Source organism: Mizuhopecten yessoensis, unplaced genomic scaffold (assembly GCF_002113885.1).
Source record: "Mizuhopecten yessoensis strain PY_sf001 unplaced genomic scaffold, ASM211388v2 scaffold11009, whole genome shotgun sequence".
Lineage (NCBI taxonomy): Eukaryota > Metazoa > Mollusca > Bivalvia > Pectinida > Pectinidae > Mizuhopecten > Mizuhopecten yessoensis.
This window is the reverse complement of record NW_018408833.1, coordinates 418,829-442,223: the sequence shown is the minus strand read 5'-3', so window position 1 is coordinate 442,223 and position 23,395 is coordinate 418,829. Positions and strand designations below refer to the sequence as shown.

Below are 23,395 nucleotides of genomic sequence, written 5' to 3'. Positions count from 1 at the left end.
AAGTTCTGCTGGACCGATTGAACTGAAAGTTGGTAGGAATGATCGCCTCATGGTCCTGACAAAGTGTTGTTATTTTTCGGGTCGATCAGAAATCCAATATGGCCGCCACGGCCGCCATTTTGAAAACCTATTTCAAACTTAAAGTCAAGTTCTGCTGGACCGATTGAACTGAAAGTTGGTAGGAATGATCGCCTCATGGTCCTGACAAAGTGTTGTTATTTTTCGGGTCGTTCAGAAATCCAATATGGCCGCCACGGCCGCCATTTTGAAAAACTATTTCAAACTTAAAGTCAAGTTCTGCTAGGCCGATTGAACTGAAACTTTGTAGGAATGATCAGCTCATGGTCTTGACAAAGTGTTGTTATTTTTCGGGTCAATCAGAAATACAATTTGGCTGCTATGGCCGCTATTTTGCTACTAAATTCTAATAGGCCGATCTCACTTAAAATTGGTCTAGGAATGATCAGCTCATGGTCCAGACAAAATTAAGTGAACATTATACTATTTTTTACTCAAATTGGTACATATTTCAACAACAAAAATAAATACTGTAGACTCAGGTGACGGTTAAGGCCCATGGGCCTCTTGTTTATACAAATTATGTTTTTTCATTGATCAATACCCAGATTTCGTTAACGAGTGGTTTGAAGATCTATTACATCTATGGTGGACATTGCTGTATAATTTGTGTTATTAAATATTGGCAATCTTAAGAAATCATAAAATTTTAAAGCTTTGTTGTAAGATCACACCATCAACTATCAGTTCAAATTATTTGTTTCATATTAAGTTTAAAAAAAACCTCTTCTCAGATCAAATAACCCTTTTATCATAAATTTTTTTTCTTGGTGTCATTGACTTTAACGTTACCTTGTTGGTCAGAATACAGAGAACATTTTAAATTTTGATGGTGTGAGATATTTGTCATCAGAATAATTTGCCCAATTGAATAACTTGCCCTTTGAAATGTTCACCCTTCTTTGGTAAAATCTTATTTTTGCCAATTAATTTGTCTGTACCATGGAAATACTCTGTAAAGTACTGAGTTTTCATTATTACAGAGTGCGACTGATGCTCGGCTGGAAACCTTTCCTGCTATGTATTTTTGCATTGACCTTTCTGATTGTGACTGGACGTTGGATTAGCTGGAGGTGTCCACCCCCTTGTTCATGGCTATCCTTACTGACCAGTCCAGTCACAATAGACTTAGACGGACACATTTACTCATCTCTTCACTCCCTATATACTGGATCCAGTGCTCAGTTAAAAGGTCACTAGTGCTCAGTTAAAAGGTCATTGGATACTTGTCTTTTGTCAGACTGAAATTTTCTGTTCTGTATTTTTGTTTTCATGTTCTCACTCTGTACCACTGTGTGTCCTGCGGTCCCCATTGGACCACATCACCATGTGAGTTTGGGTGGTGACATGTGGGTCAGGTGGTGACATGTGGGTCCGATGGTGACATGGGGGTCAGGTGGTGACATGTGGGTCAGGTGGTGACATGGGGGTCCGATGGTGACATGTGGGTCAGGTGGTGACATGTGGGTCCGATGGGGACATGTGGGTCAGGTAGTGACATGTGGGTCCGATGGTGACATGTGGGTCCGGTGGTGACATGTGGGTCCGATGGTTACATTTGGGTCCGATGGTGACATGTGGGTCAGGTGGTGACATTTGGGTCAGGTGGTGACATGTGGGTCCGATGGTGACATGTGGGGCCGATGGTGACATGTGGGTCAGGTGGTGACATGTTGGTCCGATGGTGACATGTGGGTCAGGTGGTGACATTTGGGTCAGGTGGTGACATGTGGGTCCGATGGTGCCATGTGGGTCAGGTGGTGACATGTGGGTCCGATGGGGACATGTGGGTCAGGTGGTGACATGTGGGTCCGATGGGGACATGTGGGTCAGGTGGTGACATGTGGGTCAGGTGGTGACATGTTTGTCCGTTGGTGACTCCTGTACAACTGTAGTTATTAATTTCGCTGTATAACCCACATTCCTGTCATATTGATCAAATTCCACATTTTTTATGTCTCACCTGTGTCTCCAGTTTCTTCATTAGTTTATCAGATTCTAATTACTCCCACTGACAAACACTTTTGTTACTCATGACACGTGTTGAAGACTAAAGCAGAAAATTGCAGTATTAAGATTTACCTGATTTCTAACCACAGATAACAGAAATGATTTCACAGGTGATTGGAGCCTTGTAAGGAAGAAATAAACTTTACCAAATCAATGGGAGAAATTCATTGTAGTGTTAGGCTTATCATGTACATTCCTAGCTCTTTCTGGTTTCTCTACTGGGGCTGAATGACACTAGTTATCTTGTAAAATCTTTGTTGATTTGATTGGAATGTAGATACAGGTAATCTTTAATTAAGGACTGACAGGTGCAATGGTCGCGGTGTATCAGTGAGGCCACATACCTATTTCTGGTGTTTTAATGAAGCTTTACTGGAAAATTAAGTCTAACAAACCCCTCAACTGTTGCTGCCTTGTCATCAGAGTTGTGGGAGAGTTCAGTTGTTGGACTAAATCTGCTTCCTGTCCACAATAAACAATGATATCAGACACATTTCATTGGATCCTCAGGCCAACCTTCCGACAATTTTGATGACATTGGTGACCAATATATTTAATTTTTCTAATTCATCAAAAGAAGATCTTGTTGTAATATAATACATGGGTAATTTTATACGATACAAGCTCTTTGATTTTGTATGATACCAGATCTTGAAACAGTATTATACATATGTTCAGAATGTGTGAATTAGCACTACGGTGACTTTATATGGAAGTGACTTGACACATACATGAAGAAGAAAGAATAATGAATTGGAGGTTTAGGTAGACAGTATGTGTTATAACCTAACATGTAACTGCTTCTGACTTGTTGATTTCTTTGATGCCATAGTATTGGATTTGTCTGATAAATCTACAAGCAAGACATTCTTATTAAACTCTTTCGTATATACACTTCTAAACTAAACTATTTGTGTTACTGGAATCACTGTTTATATTTTATTACTCTGTGGACACATTTAATTCCAGAGTGTAACTTTAGAATTTTTTATGTGTGCTTTACTGGAATATTATTGAGTTTAAATTTTCTAAGTTTAAGATATATTTGTACCAGTGAGAAGCAAAGTTTTGTTCATTCTGTGGTATTCAATAATTGTGAGTATCTAGCTATTAGTTAAGGACAATCCTGATCAGGCATCCTCAGTGAGCGTCCTACCTCAATCTGTTAGTCAGTTGTTGCGCTATCATAAAAAAATGTTTAATCATTTCAACTTTTTTCATTTCAACTTTTTTCTTCTTTTCAGAACAAGAATCTGTGCAACAAGATGGTCAATCGTCCCCTTCCAGCCCTCCCTTCCCAAACCAATGGTCAGTCAGGCAGTCCGTGTAAACACAAAAACTGGACAAGTATGGACGATGATGTGCTAGTACCCCGAAGGTCAAGGTCACGGGGAGACAACATGGGAGACTCCCCTAAAAGGAGGCCGGCCCGACCATTAAGTGAAGTGTTCTCTGACAAAAAACTTTCTGCATGTAATTTCCCTGGTGCTAGACTCGATGAGCCTGGGTGTTATATGTATGGCTCGAGGGAAATGCAGACTCGACAAATACGAAACTCAAGGTCAGAGGGCATGCAGATACAACAGCAGCTTCACATACAAAGCCAGCAATTAATAAACAACCACAGATCCCCAAGTAAGCACGATGATCACACTTCACCATCAAAGCAAGTGTTTAGATACCAAAATAACCAAAGTCCCTTCCAAGAGCCTAGCTCCTGTGAGAGTACCGAGGACCCTAGTCAGCCCAACAAATCACGTCCAGGGTAAGTTTTCAAATATTTCGATCACTTTTTGATGTGTTAAATCAATTGTTAGCCTCTGTTGAGACCACTTTTCACTGTTAAAGTTGGAGGACTGGATAACTCACCAAAGGGAAGCTACTCTACACCAGCATTTCAGAAAGGCTGTGAAAGTGTTCCCTATTTTGAGTAGATAATGATAGTTTGGAGTGTCTGATTCTCTAATTCAGCCCAAGGTAGTAATTGTATATGTGTTATTATGAGTAGTAAGCTTATTCAAGAGCTTTTGTGGAAATTGGGCTTAAAAACTCAATAGCCAAAGTGTCAGAAACATTTAAATGTTTATCTTTTGAATTAAAAATCAAAACAGCTGTTAAAATGAAGTTATTGTTTGGAATCAGGAGATTGGATTATTATTAGTCATCAAGTTAAATGCCAAGTTAGATTAAAGAAATGAACCTCTTTGATTTGACTGCGGTGTGACAATACCACTATTGACAGGTCAACTGTTATTGCTAGACTTCTGTCAGGCGACCATTGTGAGCCACAAACACAACGTTTTATACATGTCAAGTACTTACTTGTCTACCACACACAGAAACATTTGTACCAATCAAATCACACAGAGCCATTCACACAAACATATACATTCATCATGTGTTGTTAATTACATAATAAACACAATCATTTGATACACAATAGTTGAGGCCATTATGGATTTTTTTATAGAGAATAATGCTTTGGTTTCACAAGTCTGTCACATTGACAAGGGGGAGATAACTGTACTGACATCCATTTTAATACAACATTTAAAGGCATTTATACTACATCGGTAGTAGCCAAGGAATTCCTCAGGAATTTTCAATGGTTTTGTTAATTGATTACTCATGCTCCGAGCTTGAAGTCAATGAGTATCACATGGGGGCAGATTCTCACGCTAGGGGACAGTCAGGCTCGAGCATGTCCTGTTAGCTTGTCCCACAGTTAGAACGTTTGCAGACTGGTTTAACGCAGATGAATCTTGTTGCAAAAACATGTTATTGATTTAGTATATTCAATAGTGTTTATGTTACTTTTAACAATGATAGTAAACAATAGTAACCTCCTTTCAACAAAACGTGTATGCTAACAAACACAGGCAGATCATTATGTAATGGTTATATGTGGTGTTGGAGTTAATTTTTACACCTCAATTCTATCATTAATAGACCATTAAGTATTTGTTATTCTTTAAGTTTGTCAAAAGAAGCTAAAGGTGATTTTTACCCTGTTGTAACCCTGTCATAAAGTTTGCACAGCATTAGTAATTGTTTAAATCTTACCCTTTTAATTAAACCCAGTTGTTATAGGGATTTATGCAGTATTGAAGTACTTCAAGATAGTATATGGAATTTTGAGTACTAAATATAGAATATGTAAGGAAAATGGAGTGTATATGTATGGAATATATAAAGAGTATGTTGAAAAATTGAACTGTATTCAGTTGGCATTCATAGGCAACTGAAAGAAGTTCAATATTTTTTTTTATTGTTTTTAGAATATGTTGATCTCATAGAAAATTTAACTTACTTATCAAATTTCAGCATTTAGTTTAGTTTTGTATATATGCTTGTTCAATTAATTGAACAGCCATCTTCCAGAAAAGGTTAGTAATATCCAATTTGACATCAACATCTTTGCCTAAAGTACATTCATAACCAATGTGAATGCCATCTGAATTTGGTAGGGTAAATAATGGTTCTGTAACTGTAACACTGTATTTGTGCCAATCATTTTTATTGCTGAATGGTATAAAAAAGGTAATTTGTATCCAATGTTGAGTGTATTTTGATATAAAGTCGACATGCTGATATCTGGGGTATTTTGATAAAAAGTCGACATGTTGATATCTGGGGTATTTTGATATTAAGTTGACATGTTGATGTTGGGGATATTTTGAGATAAAGTTGAAGTAATGATGGTGGGGATATTTTGAGATAAAGTTGACATGTTGATGTCGGGGATATTTTGATATAATGTTGAGGTATTGATGTTAAGGGTGTTTTGAGATAAATGGAGTACTTGTGTCTGACTCGGGCGGTGACAGTCAGGGCAGTGACAGTTAGGATGGCCAGTAGAAGTGTCAGGAATGTAAAGTACCGGACCAGATTACCGGGTTACTAGCATTTTATTCAAATCTCGAACTTGAAAACTTTAAATTGTTTCTCTACAAAATGCTTCTGACAATACATATGTAGATTCCCTCGGACTATTTTATCCAAAAGAAGTTTTAATTTGTTTTTGTACAATCGTAAAGCTAGTGTAAAAGAAAAAATCACCGACATTTGTCTATACACGTCAACATGCTGGAGTGAAAAAAAACAGAACATGCAACGAGAAAAGTCAGAAAATCACACAGTGGATTGGAAGCTTGATTAACTCAGCAGTGAGTCAGATGTTCAAGCAGCTCCCTGAGGGAAATTTAGGGGTACAAAATAGAAATCAAACGACAGCAGAATTTGTATGTTTCTTGGCCCTTGTCAGCCATGAGGTCTGACCATCTTCTGAGATTCATCTTCTGACATCAGGGGTAATATATGTTTCTGGCTGTTCAATGTGGTTTCGAAGAGCAATTTTAAAGCATGTTAGTCAATGGGACCTTGGTTTGTTCATTGATATTGTTCATACTGGTCAGTCTGCTTAAACAGTTCTGAAGTAAGCCTACTCTTGTTTATTTTGAAATACAGAACATAAACAGCTTTGAGTTTTATTTTCGAGGGACTTACTCTGGTAAGTAGCTTCGGGAGCTCTATGTATGATAGGTAGGAAATAACAGATAATTCCATATTGGTACTGGGAATCAAACCATGGTCATCTGTGTGGAAGGCTATTGGTTTCACCACTGTATCTGCAGACAATGGAACAGCAATGGGTCATCCACTCAGAAAATAAAGGACCAGTCCCGAGTTAAATGAAATTCCAGATTATTAAATTTGCTGTGATTAAGCTGTATTGTGGTTTCTTTTTGGGAATGATTTTGTACGGAAGTTGTGATTAAGCTGTATTGTGGTTTCTATTTGGGAATGATTTTGTACGTAAGTTTCGAGTAAGCTGTATTGTGGTTTCTATTTAGAAATGATTTTGTACGGTAGTTGTGAGGAAGCTGTATTGTGGTTTCTATTTAGAAATGATTTTGTACGGTAGTTGTGAGGAAGCTGTATTGTGGTTTCTATTTAGAAATGATTTTGTACGGTAGTTGTGAGGAAGCTGTATTGTGGTTTCTATTTAGAAATGATTTTGTACGGTAGTTGTGAGGAAGCTGTATTGTGGTTTCTATTTAGGAGTGATTTTGTACGGAAGTTGTGAGTAAGCTGTATTGTGGTTTCTATTTAGAAATGATTTTGTATGGAAGTTGTGAGTACAGCTATATTGTGGTTTCTATTTGGGAACGATTTTGTACGGAAGTTGTGATTAAGCTGTATTGTGGTTTCTATTTGGGAATGATTTTGTACGGAAGTTGTGATTAAGCTGTATTGTTGTTTCTATTTGGGAATGATTTTGTACGGAAGTTGGGAATAATTTGTACGGAAGTTTCGAGTAAGCTGTATTGTGGTTTCTATTTGGGAATGATTTTGTACGGAAGTTGGGAGTAAGCTGTATTGTGGTTTCTTTTTGGGAATGATTTTGTACGGAAGATGTGATTAAGCTGTATTGTTGTTACTATTTGGGAATGATTTTGTACGGAAGTTGTGAGTAAGCTGTATTGTGGTTTCTATTTGGGAATGATTTTGTACGGAAGTTGGGAATAATTTGTACGTAAGTTTCGAGTAAGCTGTATTGTGGTTTCTATTTAGAAATGATTTTGTACGGAAGTTGTGAGTAAGCTGTATTGTGGTTTCTATTTGGGAATGATTTTGTACGTAAGTTGGGAATGATTTTGTACGTAAGTTTAGAGTAAGCTGTATTGTGGTTTCTATTTAGAAATGATTTTGTATGGGAGTTGTGAGTACAGCTGTATTGTGGTTTCTATGTGGGAATGATTTTGTACGGAAGGTGTGAGTAATCTGTATTGTGGTTTCTATTTGGGAATGATTTTGTACGCAAGTTGGGAATGATTTTGTACGTAAGTTTAGAGTAAGCTGTATTGTGGTTTCTATTTGGGAATGATTTTGTACGGAAGCTGTGAGTACAGCTGAAACAAATGAATCCATGTCTGGGTGTTGATACCTCAGGCGTGTCTGAATTATTGAGTGTTCCGTAATTTAGGACCTACCTGGGGCAATTTTGGATCCTAGCTGTGAGGAAGGCAGGTCAGTGTCAGAGACAGGCACCACAACATGCTTCTGTAGCTAGAGGCTGGTTAACAGTGGTGACACAGTTCCTTAACTTGCTGATTCTTTTACAATACCGTAATTACCAGTAAATTTTCGCTGCAGTTTAATTTTCACCTTTTCTGCCCTACGTCATGAGAGCAGATTTATCACTACAGCGAACACAATATATATATAAATCAAATGTAAAGGGGGAATTTAATATTGGGTGAAAAATTGTTTTTCCCATTGGAGGACGAAAATATGACTGGGCGAAAAATTCCGGCTATACAGTTCAGTAGTAAAATAAACAATTGTCCTCAAATTCATTTTTCATGGGATTCAAGGGAAAAGTCTCTTATTTGGTAGGCTTGTATATAAAACTTTTTGCTCTTTTATATTCATAGAAAATGTTAATGTAAAAATGTATGGGAACAGACCCCTATGATGAGAGATTAAATTTAGCTAAGATATGGTTGAAGATAAATTTTCTTGGATTGGTGTGTTTTCATAAAAATTCAGTAGACACCTTTAATCTACAAGTATCTTTGTTATTATATGCAACTAAACAGCTACAGAGGAAGATTTTACTCAATGCATTGAAAATCGAAATCGAAACAAATTTAAATGTTGACTTGCACAAGTGTATTGGTTAACAAAAGCCTGATTTGTAGAAGCCTGCACTAAATATTTGGACAGATTGATCTGGTTCATGTTTTTTTCTGAGTTCACTGTATGCTGGTAGCATGGATGATAGTCAAAGTCTGTTACTAATGGTCCGGATTTCTCTAGAGAACAATAGTAATCCTCTTCCTGTATGCATCATATATTTTGGTGTTATTTTTGATGACCTTGACCGTACCTATTCATACAGCTATGTAGACTATATTTCCTCATATAACCTGGTGTGTTAGAGATTGGCTATGTACAAGTAATTTACACTTATTACCAGTTGTGATTGTTCACTTGTAATTACTCTTGCCAAATTACTTGTCCCAAAGGTAATGAAGCACTTAACACAAAATGATTAGTAAAGGAGAGTGCTAACATACTCATCCAGGAAACAATCTTGCTGAAATAGAAAGAATACGTAGCTACACAGTGATTCCAATGGTAACTGTAGCAGGTTTCAGCCTGCTTGGGTTTTCTGCATTATCAGGAATGTGCTTGTCATAAGATATTGAAAACAGTATAGCAATTCAAAAGTTTTGTAAAACATGTTTCTAGATTAAAAGATAAAATTAATGAGAATACTAGTTTAGAAATTGCTCTTTACTTTGAATTCACCTGAAGGCAAGAAATCAATTGTTAAAATAATTTAGAAATAGAAAAGTTTTCATGAATAGAAAGTGAGTTAGCTATGATAATCGTACCATTTATTTTCTTAGGTGTTTGGTAGGCTAACCGTGAAGAGTCCCGACTATTAAACATCAATGGACGTGTTTTGTTATTTTAATGTCAAAAAGCCCATGATTCATCACAATTGTAGTTTTTGTTAAGCCGTAGAAGTGAAAGTTAATTTTTCCAGTCTGCATTCTTGTCGTTAGCTGTCATCATTGTACCCAGGGGAGACAATTGTGTATGGAGCTGGTTTAAATTCCGCTATTGTCCGCCTAATGAGGCCTACTGTGTTGTCGCCTGTCTGTGGACAAAAGACGGATAGTTATTCAATCACTGAAAGTTTTGTGACAGGGACAGTTCCGATCATCTTCCTGTGACCTTGAATTCAACACCATTGTTGTAAAATCGTAAAAATTTAATTTCTGCTTTTCAGAACGGAGAAAATTGTACAGTGTAGTAAAAGTCCTCCATTCATTTATGTTGTGTATAGAGAGGGCGTCAGTTGATTAGGACAGAGGGAGACAACCCTGCATTGTGTCTCGACCTGTCAGCCATCCGATACCATTGTTTGGTACCTGTTGATTGCAAAAGTAGGCATGTTATGATTGAAGGGGAAATTACAGGTGACAAATATACACAGCTGGTGTATCTTCTTACCTGTAACTTCAAACCTGTCACACACTGTATACCCCAGTAGGTGGGGCTGACTGCCATAGTCTTCATCATTAATGCAAGGTCTTAGAAGCGTTACCACTGTATACAATATGTTCACAGTTTTTCTGCAGTTTGATTTTTGCCTTTTCGCCCTCTATGATGAGGACAAATTTATCATTACACTGAATATAAGTAAATGCAAAGGGCGTAACTAACACTTGGCGAAAAATTGATTTCGTGGGCGAAGGGTGAATGTTTGACTGCATGAAAATTTCCCCATAAACAGTTTGTCATATTTGTTTTTTGTGAGAAGGTTGGTTGGTGCAGTAGATCGCGCGGTCACCTTTCATCAAGATCACCAGTGTTCGATTCCCTGATCGGAAGTAAAATTAGATACTGGTCAGTAATACCCGACCACGTGGGTTTTCTCTGGGTACTCCGGTTTCCTGCCACATTAAACCATCTTGGCCAGTAAGAGTGATTAGTAAAAGATGGAAAAACTTGTTTCATTATTGTTGTAAAATTATATGGTTTTATGACACAAGTCGTAGTGAGTGAGAGATTCGTTTTTATCATATGCATCACCATATCATCTAAAATGAAACATTTTACGAAGATAGTAACTAGCGAAAAGAAGGAAAAAAGTCACAATTATAGCCTCAGACACGAGTTTATTATGTACCCATTGTTCCTAGTAAAGTCACAATTATAGCCTCAGACACGAGTTTATTATGTAATCCCATTGTTCCTAGTAAAGTCACAATGGTTGTTGTTACAAGTGTTACATGTTATATCACAGAAATGATGGTGTTATAACACTACCCACTAGCTTATAACATGTAATAAAAGGCTGTACAAAACCTGTATATATTTATAGTGTACACAACATCATGTATGAGTGACACCACATCTGGTCACTTGTTGATATCTTAGCTCAAGGACATTTCCATTAACTTAGTAGATAGAGCATATTACTAATGGACCAATAATTTAGGGTTTTAATTCTGAAGGACGAAGGGGCATATAGAGTTGGAGTACTGGCTTATTTCACCAAGTTTTATGTCCAGTTGGGGCACAAGCTTAGCTGTTACCCCGTTAAGACATAAGCTTAGTTATTACCCCATTAAGACATAAGCTTGGTTGTTACCCCGTTAAGACATAAGCTTGGTTGTTACCCCGTCAAGACATAAGCTTAGCTATTACCCCGTTAAGACATAAGCTTAGCTGTTACCCCGTTAAGACATAAGCTTAGCTATTACCCCATTAAGACATAAGCTTGGTTGTTACCCAGTTAAGCCATAAGTTTGGTTGTTACCCAGTTCAGACATAAGCTTAGCTATTACCCCATTAAGACATAAGCTTGGTTGTTACCCAGTTAAGACATAAGCTTGGTTGTTACCCAGTTCAGACATAAGCATAGTTGTTACTGAGCTAAGACATAAAGCTTAGTTATTACTGACCTAAGACATAAGCTTAGTTATTACTGACCTAAGACATAAGCTTAGTTGTTATCCAGTTAAAACATAAGCTTAGTTGTTACTGAGCTAAGACATAAACTTAGTTATTACTGACCTAAGACATAAGCTTAGTTATTACTGACCTAAGACATAAGCTTAGTTGTTATCCAGTTAAAACATAAGCTTAGTTGTTACTGAGCTAAGACATAAACTTAGTTATTACTGACCTAAGACATAAGCTTAGTTATTACTGACCTAAGACATAAGCTTAGTTGTTATCCAGTTAAAACATAAACTTAGTTATTACTGACCTAAGACATAAGCTTAGTTATTACTGAGCTAAGACATAAACTTAGTTATTACTGAGCTAAGACATAAACTTAGTTATTACTGACCTAAGACATAAGGTTACAGTTGTGGGACCGCACAACGCACCAAAAATAGCGTGCGCACACCGTGCATACATCGTTAACACACCGTCCGCACATCGTCCACACATGGTGCGCACAACTGTGTGATTTAGCAATCGTTCGCCCCGTTTCGCGCTTCTCTCCGCACAACTGTGCGATTTGATATCATTTGTAAATCAAAATTACGGAATGACAAAAATACGGAAGGCTTGTATGCGATAATGTACACTGTGTATATATCTGTAATTTCTCATCACAATAATCAAGATAATACAATTTCACAATGCGTGTTACACAGTATTACAGCGACCGTTAGGCTGTCAAGAATGGGTTTGGCTCCAAGGTAACAGAACAGGTAAATAACAATTTGATGAGTGTCCGGAGTTTTACCTGACCAGTGCCTGACACACAGAGCTGATATGCGATACCGTTTGACCGTAATGAATAGTATTTGTTATTTGCATTCGTTTGCCTATAGCTCCCCTTCACCTGGATTTTCACACCCCCGGCCTTACCCGACGAGTTACGTAAGTGTCCCAGGCGGGGAGAAAACTACGGTCCAGGTACATGTACAAAGTGGTTATGTTTACCTGTATACGGGATTGTGTAATTTTACATGTGTCGATTAAGATTTTTTAAAAACACAGAAAACACAATTTCTAAATATAAGAATGTATAGACAGAAAGATAAGTTTATAGATGTTGCTAGAATATAGAAACATACATAAAGGCAATCCCATAAGTTTAAACAGGAAACCGTGTAAATTGTTAAGGCATTCCTCAATTTACACCAACCACGATTGTTATCGCACAACGTCCGTCCATCGTGCGCACAGATGTGCAAAAGCAATGATCGTCCAGCTTTTCATCGTTCGCCCATCGTGCACACACCGTTCACTCACCGTGCACACATCGTGCGCACACCGCACATTGTGTAACGTTGTGCGATCCCACAACTGTAGTTATTACTGACCTAAGACATAAGCTGTGTTGTTATCCAGTTAAAACATAAGCTTAGTTGTTGCCCAGTTAAGATATAAGCTTAGTTGTTGCCCAGTTAAGATATAAGCTTAGTTGTTGCCCAGTTAAGATATAAGCTTAGTTGTTACCCAGTTAAGATATAAGCTTAGTTGTTACCCAGTTAAGATATAAGCATAGTTGTTACCCAGTTAAGACGTAAGTTGTTATCCAGTGGAGTCATAATTTTAGTTGTTAATTAATGAAAACACAAGCTTAATAGCTACCCAGTGGTCTACTTGACATGTTATCCAGAGTTTGGATCCATCACATAGCTATAGTTAGTTGGACACTTGTTCAGTAGAGCTACAAAACTGGAATTTATTAGTTTTTTATTTAGATCTCAATCCCAGTGGACTGTTAGGCCTTGCCCTTTTATATTTTTTTATTTGCTAGCATGTCAATTATTGAAAATACAGAATAAAAAAATTGCACTTTATATCATTAAAAGATATATTATTTAATTACTATTGGCCTTACTCAATGAAGTAGGTCCTTTGTGACATGAAAGTATGGGAATATAAATTAGATTAAATCCAATCTCGTATCCTGATCCTACTGCTGCTGGGGTTATTGAGCAATTGAGGTGGGGTCTTGTATTAGTCTGAGATGGCATTTTGTCGTAGACTTTTATGACGTCTGAGCGTGAGGCTATTTCCCTGGCGTATCAGAGATCCCCTCATGCCGTGGACCTGTTCACATAGGTAAGGTAGCCGTATCGCCTGTCAGCATCCATGGCTAATACAAACACGAAAATGGTAGAACATTAATTTTGTAGTCAATCACATCATCTTATTTCAGAGGAAATTACAAAAAGTGCTTGTTTTCCGTGTGGCGAAATCGTAAAGTGATATGATCTCCTGCAGCTGATGGCAGACATGCAATGGTGTGGGCAGCAACCATACCTGTCTACCAGGTCTGTGATGCATTCTGGGACTTTTCTGTTCCAATTGGGTTGAGGGGTAACTAGCGGAAATACAGGGGCAAGGTCAGCAACCATACCTGTCTACCAAGGTCTGTGATGCATGCTGGGAATTTTCAGCTCCTTTGGGGTTGAGGTGTAATTAATGGAAATACATACCTGTCTACCAGGTCTGTGATGCATTCTGGGAATTTTCTGTTCCTATGGGGTTCAGGGGTAATTAATAAAATAACAGGGGCAAGGTAGCAACCATACCTGTCTACCAGGTCTGTGATGCATTCTTGGAATTTTCAGTTCCTCTGGGGTTGAGGGGTTATTAATGGAAGTACAGGGGCAAGGTAGCAACCATATCTGCCTACCAAGGTCTGTGATGCATTTTGGGACTTTTCTGTTTCAGTGAGGTTCAGGGGTTTAATGAAGAAGTACAGGGACAGGGTAGAAACCATAATTATGGGATGGATTGAGGAACTAAAATTCTATATAAGATCAAGAGGATAGAAATATCATTTTATATGGTAAGGTACAATAAGTCAAAATGCTGTAAAAGGAATATTGGGTTTCAAGATCTCAAGATTTAAAAATGTTATGTATCATTTTAACAAATTGTTTGTGTTCAACAAACAGAAAATCAGGAGAGAAATGTCTTCGATTGGTCTGAAGCATCAACTTAGACACGTGTAAATGTACAGTTAGGTCATGACTGAGGAAGTTATGTAAACATTGGTATGAGAAGTACAGACTCAAGTGATAACCTGAGGGGTTCTGCACCTGCATCCTCCTACCCTTATCACTATACCTCCCCCTCCACATACAATTTGTACCCCCTCCCCCCTGCCACATACCTCCAACCAACCACATACCTCCCACTAATAAATAGAGGCAGGGCCGCTCTGTACTTATCTACTTGTAGAGTACAGATTTTCAAGAGAATGTGTCATATTCGTTGTCATATACTGAAGAGAAAACAAATTATATCAGAATTGTCGACTTGGTGGTAAACAGTCTATCAGGTATAGATGTGTGGCCACATTTTACAACAGACGGAGTAATTACCTTCTCTGTAATAGATCTATTTTGGCTATACTTTGGCAACGCTGAGCGCCTTATTGTCTGAGAGTGTGTCCTCATCAGGTGAAGGACTACACGAGTCACACCTGATGTTGGTGGTGAAAGTGTAAACACTAGCTACTTAGGATGCTCTCCCGTGTGTTTTGTCCTCGTGTACCGTGCTGACATATTCTTCCTCCGTTCTACCATCGTATGTACACCGTCAAATCTACATACATCTACTATGTACACACATGTACAGGTCGCACCTTGATCGCAATTTGATATTGACAGACATTGCATCAATTTCTTTTTTCTCTCACAAACTTGAATATTTCATTAATATAAAACTAAAATTGTTCTAAAAAGAGTTGCTGTAAACAAACTCATTTTAGTGGACTCAAATTTTAGAGCGTTATTGAATTTTGACAATTTAGCTTGTTGATAAATTGGAGTACCCAAAATACATATGATAGAAAAACGTATACTAACACTCTAATTAGCACAGTTATAATTTAATACCATATTTATTTAAGCATGAAAAGTAGTAAAATGAAAAAAACACATCAATGTGTACATATTAACAGTATATCTTCTTTTTATAATCAGAATAAATAATTTTCCACTTGAAAACTTGACTATTACAATCTAATTTATAATAATTTGAATTTTATTTAAGATTTTAATGGAAATTTAAAACAATTCAAATTTTCAATATTCTTCAAAATTATCCTTGAACTTAATTATCAGTGGATTGTCTACAAAGACCTGCATGTGGTCCTTAAGCAATCCAATGATTTTGGGGTTGACTTTTAGACAAGTAATTGCTATTACAATGTGCACATTTATATCTGGATTGGAAGGCAATGCACATGAAATTAAAGATTTATATATATGGCTTTTTACGGTTACCATGACGAGCAGAGCTGGTATCAGAGAGAAACCAGCACCATCATCAGACATTTGTCCCGAGAGATGGCAGATTTTTATTCTGAAATTTAAATTTGGAACTAATAAAAGCAGTTATGTTAAAATGTTTTCCATTTCACTTGGCAATCTGCGATCGTTTTATTTAGCCCTATTCAGTGTAAGACAAAGCTATTTTTTCTGGAAGAGTCATTTTCAGCATTGGATACTAAATCTGTACATCTTTGTGCTTCTAGCGTGGGAGAAAGGCCTTTACGCTATTTTAGACATTTAAGCTCTTTTGCAGGAAATGTGTTCTTTCTTTGGAACATAATTATCATACTGCATCAGGATCTAGAACCTAAAACATAGAATTTACAGCAAAACCTAATTAAAACAATCCTTTTTCTCCAGACTTAAATTTAATTACTGTGACAGAAGACAATGACTGCATGTTCCGTGCAGCATGCCTCCAGGTAACACGCATATTACGGAACACACGGCCGTGCTACCTGGTGAATAATTCACTCATTTCAATGCAATTGTTTTAATCCTATTTAAATGTGGAGATGATGGTTGGTGATAGGGAGGGAGATATAAAACTAACACAGAGCTGTGCACTCGTGTAGTCCGTCACTGCTGCACTGACATGGATGCTGGCAGTGTGCATCTCATCGACGCTGGTCGTCAGGACAGGTGACAATGTTTCCATACCAACAGGTGTGTGGGCCTGTGTTGCCGGGTGACAGGTGAGTAGTCTGTGAATCCTCAGGGTATCTCACACCTGTACAGAGTTACCTGTATATACACAGGTACCGCTGGTATCTGTCATCTTAATTCACTCTCTAGGAACATCTATAACATGGTTGTATAGAGCACAAGTACATGATTCAAGAAGGAAAAAATATTTCAGAATCTGTTTGTAGATCATTCTTGTTTTATGAATTTGTATCTATTTTCTGAACATGCTGATGATCAAAATCATTTGTAGAAAACATTTTGTCCTAGTTGTAATGTGTCTATTGAGAAGGAGAAGAAATGGTAGGTAGTCTGTATTGGGAATACGTTAAACAAATTGTCATTCTAATACATCATCCATCTAGTTGTCACGTTTTAGAAATCATCCTATACACTAGTAGTGACATATGATAGTTGATTTGGTAAATTGATAGTGCTGTTTTATTAACTATGGCCCCGTCAGAATTGCTTAAATCTATAAAAATTACTTCCAGTTGAGATAACTCTCTGCTATGTTGGAAAGTGATTTCTGTGGGTTGTTCTATAAAGTTTGATCAAGCAAGGCTTCAATCTGTTGTAACGAACGATTCCACTATCTGAGAAGGAGAGAAAGTGTATTCTATAAATTGGTCATGTTAACTAACAACACATTTGAAGTATATATGTGTATGCAAGGGATGTGTTTAAGATTTTTTGTAACCAAACAATATAAATTTACACTTTTTGTAAAAGCTTTTTTCAAGAAAACCCAGAGATAAAAATAATTTCTTTATAATTTTCTTGTCAAAGATCTCATATGCAAGGGTATGTTATTTAAAACAAATCACAAAACTTATTCCAATCCCATCTGACTCTGAAATAAATCTAATGGGAAGTTATTTCATATTATCCTCTGTTTCTGGGATATATTTGTTAAAATTGGTGTTGAACTGTTATGAAGCCTATATTGGCTAGGAATATCAGTGGTTTAGTTATGGTCGTTTACTTATCTTCTCTGTTGGTTTCTGTCATATTAACTAGGAAAATAGATTGAACAGCTTCGGAGAGATAGTAAAACACTTCCTACAGATAGCTGGTTTATATTTAAATGTCCCCATCGAGTATATCACTCATGGACTCCGATTTCAATAATGCAATTATGTAAGCGTGAATCATGAAGAAAACAGATTGTACTATCACTGGCTTATCCTAGGAAACCATCTGGTGGAAGTGTCGTTTGAAAATTTTAAAGTTAATGGTTCCCAATTGAGAAGTAAAATTTTGAAGTATCGTAAATGAGACAGAGTGAGTGACTAACCCATTGTAATGGAACTAAACGTGACACGAGGGTAGGGTTACATAACACTTGTGTCCCTAATATAGAATGTCGGCCCTTCACACGCACCAATCACTGCAGAAACCTCACAACATTGGAGATTTAAAAAGAACTTCTGAATAAGATAATATTAAAAAAAAAATTGATGGAGAGTCAAGTGGTCTGGAGTGGAGCAGAGGAACCATCAGGATTAGTTTCAAAAACATATCATTTAACATTAGAAAACTTTCAAAGGAAAAAAGAAATGGAAATGTGTATTTTTTTGTCCTTTGTTGAGTTTGAGTGTTAGGAATGCAGTTAAGTGAAGCATTAATAGGGCTATATTGTTTCTTTCTAACCGTAAACCAGCATTAGGGTCTGTTTCGCCCATCAATAACTCTTCTACCCAACACAGTCTGATGGGGAAAATTACTTAATCGCAGGAAAAGTGGTGCCCCTGGATAATTATAGGTCTCTGTTTCTCTGATAGCTAGCTATATTGAGCTTTATGTCTGGTCCTGGTCACTGTGGCCGAGCAAGAATATATCAAAGTGGATCTGTTACAGAATACATTACTGAATACATCAGAATAGGTCACATGATACATCACAGAATGGGTCACATGATACATCACAGAATGGGTCACATGATACAGAATAGGTCACATGATACAGAATAGGTCACATGATACAGAATAGGTCACATGCTACATCACAGAATAGGTCACATGATACATCACAGAATGGGTCACATGATACAGAATAGGTCACATGATTCAGAATAGGTCACATGATACAGAATAGGTCACATGATACAGAATAGGTCACATGATACATCACATAATAGGTCACATGATACATCACAGAATAGGTCACATGATACATCACAGAATGGGTCACATGATACAGAATAGGTCACATGATACAGAATAGGTCACATGATACAGAATAGGTCACATGATACAGAATAGGTCACATGATACAGAATAGGTCACATGATACAGAATAGGTCACATGATACAGAATAGGTCACATGATACAGAATAGGTCACATGATACAGAATAGGTCACATGATACAGAATAGGTCACATGATACAGAATAGGTCACATGATACAGAATAGGTCACATGATACAGAATAGGTCACGTGATACATCACAGAATGGGTCACATGATACAGAATAGGTCACATGATTCAGAATAGGTCACATGATATATCACATAATAGGTCACATGATACAGAATAGGTCACATGATACAGAATAGGTCACATAATGCATCGCAGAATAGGTCACATGATGCAGAATAGGTCACATTTAATCATGTGACACCTCACCAAACATGTACATCACATGATACATCAATGAATAAATCACATGATACATCAATGAATGAATAACATTATAGTAATAGTATTTATACATCAAATTATATCACATGACATGATAGTACATCACATGATACATACCAGAGTACATCACACGATACCTCACAGAAGATATCACATGGCACATTAGCCTATGAGACACCTTCCTACCTAAAATGTGATTTTATTATAAATTGAAGAAAAATGATGTCAACTAAGTGAGAGAAAAAAAATAATGGTTTATTTTTGTTTTACATTTCATAGTTATCTTTGTACATGTATGTACACAGGTTCCTACAGATGTAGCCAAAGGGACGGAAGCTGTGAGAGAAACATGTTTGTTTTTTTGTTATGGGAGTTTTTTATGAGTGTTGTAACGTGGCTGGAGATGAGGTGATAATGACTTGACAATGCTATCTAGGAATCTCCACCATGTGGCGCTGGTGTGGAGCTGACAATGATATCTAGGAATCTCCACCAGGTGGCGCTGGTGTGGAGCTACACTGCTGCGTTACTGCGGTTTTATGTTACAGTTTTATGTTGAGTAAAACAATCTGTTAATTGTTTCCCTCACTTCTGCTGCAGTTAGACTGATTGCTTGTCTGTTCTGGAAACATTATAGTGCCATTCTCAACTCATCACATTCAATAAAAAACTAACAAAATTGTTGAAATGAAAAAAGAAGTAATTGAATCCATGTAATTCATCTAAAATAAAATGAACTCAGTACTACGGTATTGTGTAATGAACTCAGTACTACAGTATGTGTAATGAACTCAGTACTACGGTATGCATATCATTTACTGATTGGGCTAAACAGGAATAAATATTTATTATTTGGGACAAAAATAAATATATTCAGTGTGACAAAGTTGTTATTTGAAATGTTGAAATTTAAATAGGAACATTGATAATAAAGTGAAAAATATTTTTTGGCAGAGGAGTGCACACATCTTGCTTTGGTCTCATAATGCTGTGAATGTTCTCAAAAATATGTAGAAAATGATAGTTAAGTTACTTTTTTTTCAATTTTCTTCATTTACTAAATAAAATAGAAAGTAAAAATATGGTAAGATATTTTATTCAATTAAGACAACCTCATTGCTAGGAATATAGGATGTAAAATTTGTACCCTGGGTGTGATAACTTTATCTTACCTGTATAATTCCCAGGTGTGATACCTATCTTACCTGTATAATCTTAAGGTAACTTACCTGTATAATCCCAGAGTGTGATACCAATCCTACCTGTATAATCCCCAGGTGTGATACCTTTATCTTACCGGTATAATCCCCAGGTGTGATACCTTTATCTTACCTGTATAATCCCCAGGTGTGATACCTTTATCTTACCTGTATAATCCCAGAGTGTGATACCAATCCTACCTGTATAACCCCAGGTGTGATACCTTTATCTTACCTGTATAATCCCCAGGTACGATACCTTTATCTTACCTGTATAATCCCCAGGTGTGATACCTTTATCTTGCCTGTATAATCCCAAAGTGTGATACCTTTATCTTACCTATATAATCCCAAGGTGTGATACCTATCCTACCTGTATAATCCCCAGGTGTGATACCTATCCTACCTGTATAATCCCAGGTGTGATACCTTTATCTTACCTATATAATCCCCAGGTGTGATACCTTTATCTTACCTATATAATCCCCAGGTGTGATACCTATCCTACCTGTATAATCCCAGGTGTGATACCTTTATCTTACCTATATAATCCCCAGGTGTGATACCTTTATCTTACCTGTATAATCCCAGAGTGTGATACCTATCCTACCTGTATAATCCCAAAGTGTGATACCTTTATCTTACCTGTATAATCCCCAGGTGTGATACCTTTATCTTACCTGTATAATCCCAAGGTGTGATACCTTTATCTTGCCTGTATAATCCCCAGGTGTGATACCTTTATCTTACCTATATAATCCCAAGGTGTGATACCTTTATCTTACCTGTATAATCCCAAGGTGTGATACCTTTATCTTACCTGTATAATCCCAAGGTGTGATACCTTTATCTTACCTATATAATCCCCAGGTGTGATACCTTTATCTTGCTTGTATAATCCCAAGGTGTGATACCTTTATCTTACCTGTATAATCCCAAGGTGTGATATCTTTATCTTACCTGTATAATCCCAAGGTGTGATACCTTTATCTTGCCTGTATAATCCCAAGGTGTGATACCTTTATCTTACCTGTATAATCCCAAGGTGTGATACCTATCCTACCTGTATAATCCCAGGTGGGATACCGGTATCTTACCTATATAATCCCCAGGTGTGATGCCTATCCTACCTGTATAATCCCAGGTGGGATACCGGTATCTTACCTATATAATCCCCAGGTGTGATGCCTATCCTACCTGTATAATCCCAAAGTGTGATACCTTTATCTTACCTGTATAATCCCAGAGTGTGATACCTATCCTACCTGTATTATCCCCTGGTGTGATACCTATCCTACCTGTATAATCCCCAGGTGTGATACCTTTATCTGACATTACATGCCAGTGGTGTCCCCTCTTGCCTAGGTTCCAGCCTCCAGCCATGAGTCAGTGTTATCAGGTAATTAGCTGGCTATGATAGTATGGCATACAGTATAAAACAGTGCAGCAGTCTGGTAAGGTCCATAGATATTGATTCTCCACCAGAATTGTTTCCTTATATTATTGGTCATGCTTTTTGATGTTTAATGCATGTTTTTGATGTCCTATGAATGGGTTTTTTCTGTTGAACGAGGGGAAAAGCAAATTAAAAATATTGACCATATAACACATGTTCAAAAGAATGAAGGGAAACTGTATTTCATCATTTATGACAAAGTATTACACAGCTAATCCCATTATTACAATATTTCCAGTTTACTTCACAGAACCAACACCAGCTAATCCATTATTGTACCGATACAGACATGCTCAATCAAACAAAATACACTGTTTATTTTAAATTTGTTCAAGGTCTGTCGATGTTTAATCTAACAATGGCGGTTAGATTGTTTCACAGGCTTAGTTGGATCGTTTCAACCCTGATCAGGTGGAAATGAGTTCACAGTATAATGTATCATGTCGGATCCTACTCAGGGTCATATATAGGGTAGGACGTAGATTTTAAAATATGTTTCAATCAATACCTTTATTAGTATTACCTGTAGATTACCGTTTAGATTAAACTGGGGATTTCTACAATTTCCTTTTTGTTTCTTTAACATTGAAGTATGACGTATGAAGGATCTTTAGTTACAATAGTTAAATTTGTTTTTGAAACAGTATACTACCATACAGTATATACATATTTGTACCAGTTAAACTGATGTGTATTGCTGACTGATCGAAAACTCTGGAAATAAAAGATAACTTAAATTTGTTTTTTATTCATATTTGGAAGCGAAGTAGTTCGAATAAACAAGTTTCTAATTACAAATCTCAACTTTTCATTAGAACAGGTAAATAAATATTGTTTACCTATATATTACACAGAGCTGAGTATTTGTATAACATTGTAGTGCTGAGTATTTACCTGTATACCTGGAATAATGAACCCAACAGGTAGGTACAGGTAATTAGTAGAGGCTAATTGAACAGGTATGTGTCTGAGGTATTGACGGGTGAGAATTCTAAAAACAGGTACACCATACAGATAATGGCATTGGTATTTTAGGGTTGTTTGATTGGCCTGTTTGGTTTAGAGTTTAGCGTTAGGAGCCTGTGTCGTGCCTTAGATGACGACGTCACACCTGAGTACTCCCAGGTATGTGGAGCATGTGAATGTTTAAACGACAGTCGTTACCTGTAACGTTAAAACTGCACAGGCCATGTGACTGTCTCCAGTCAATAATAACAGGTCTTTATCGGCGATCGCTCCTGTAAAAAATGAATTGTGTTGTTAGTGTGAAACGCTGTTAAGGTCTGTGAGTGGACATCACAGGTATGGTCTGGTGGGGAAGTCCTGATAACGGACATTCCAGGATTATGGCTGAGTGTGGCTGAATTCTCACTGGTATCTCGTGGTGGTGGTGGTGGTGGTGGAAAGTGACCACAAGGATATGATATTGTTGTTTGGATTCTAGAGAGCAGAGAGAACCGTGACCTTCTTTACCTGTAGGTTACAG

The 23,395-nt window shown here is 37.1% G+C and overlaps 1 protein-coding gene across 2 annotated transcripts in view; it reads left to right on the top strand.

Moving 5' to 3' along the window:
- The window catches only part of LOC110464564, a 133,565-nt gene that overhangs the window by 91,238 nt on the left and 18,932 nt on the right, over positions 1-23,395 (top strand). For both annotated transcript variants that reach the window (XM_021519837.1, XM_021519836.1), the window contains one exon: positions 3,333-3,853. In XM_021519837.1, coding sequence (XP_021375512.1) covers positions 3,333-3,853 — 521 coding nt within the window. The remainder of the gene's footprint in view (positions 1-3,332; positions 3,854-23,395) is intronic.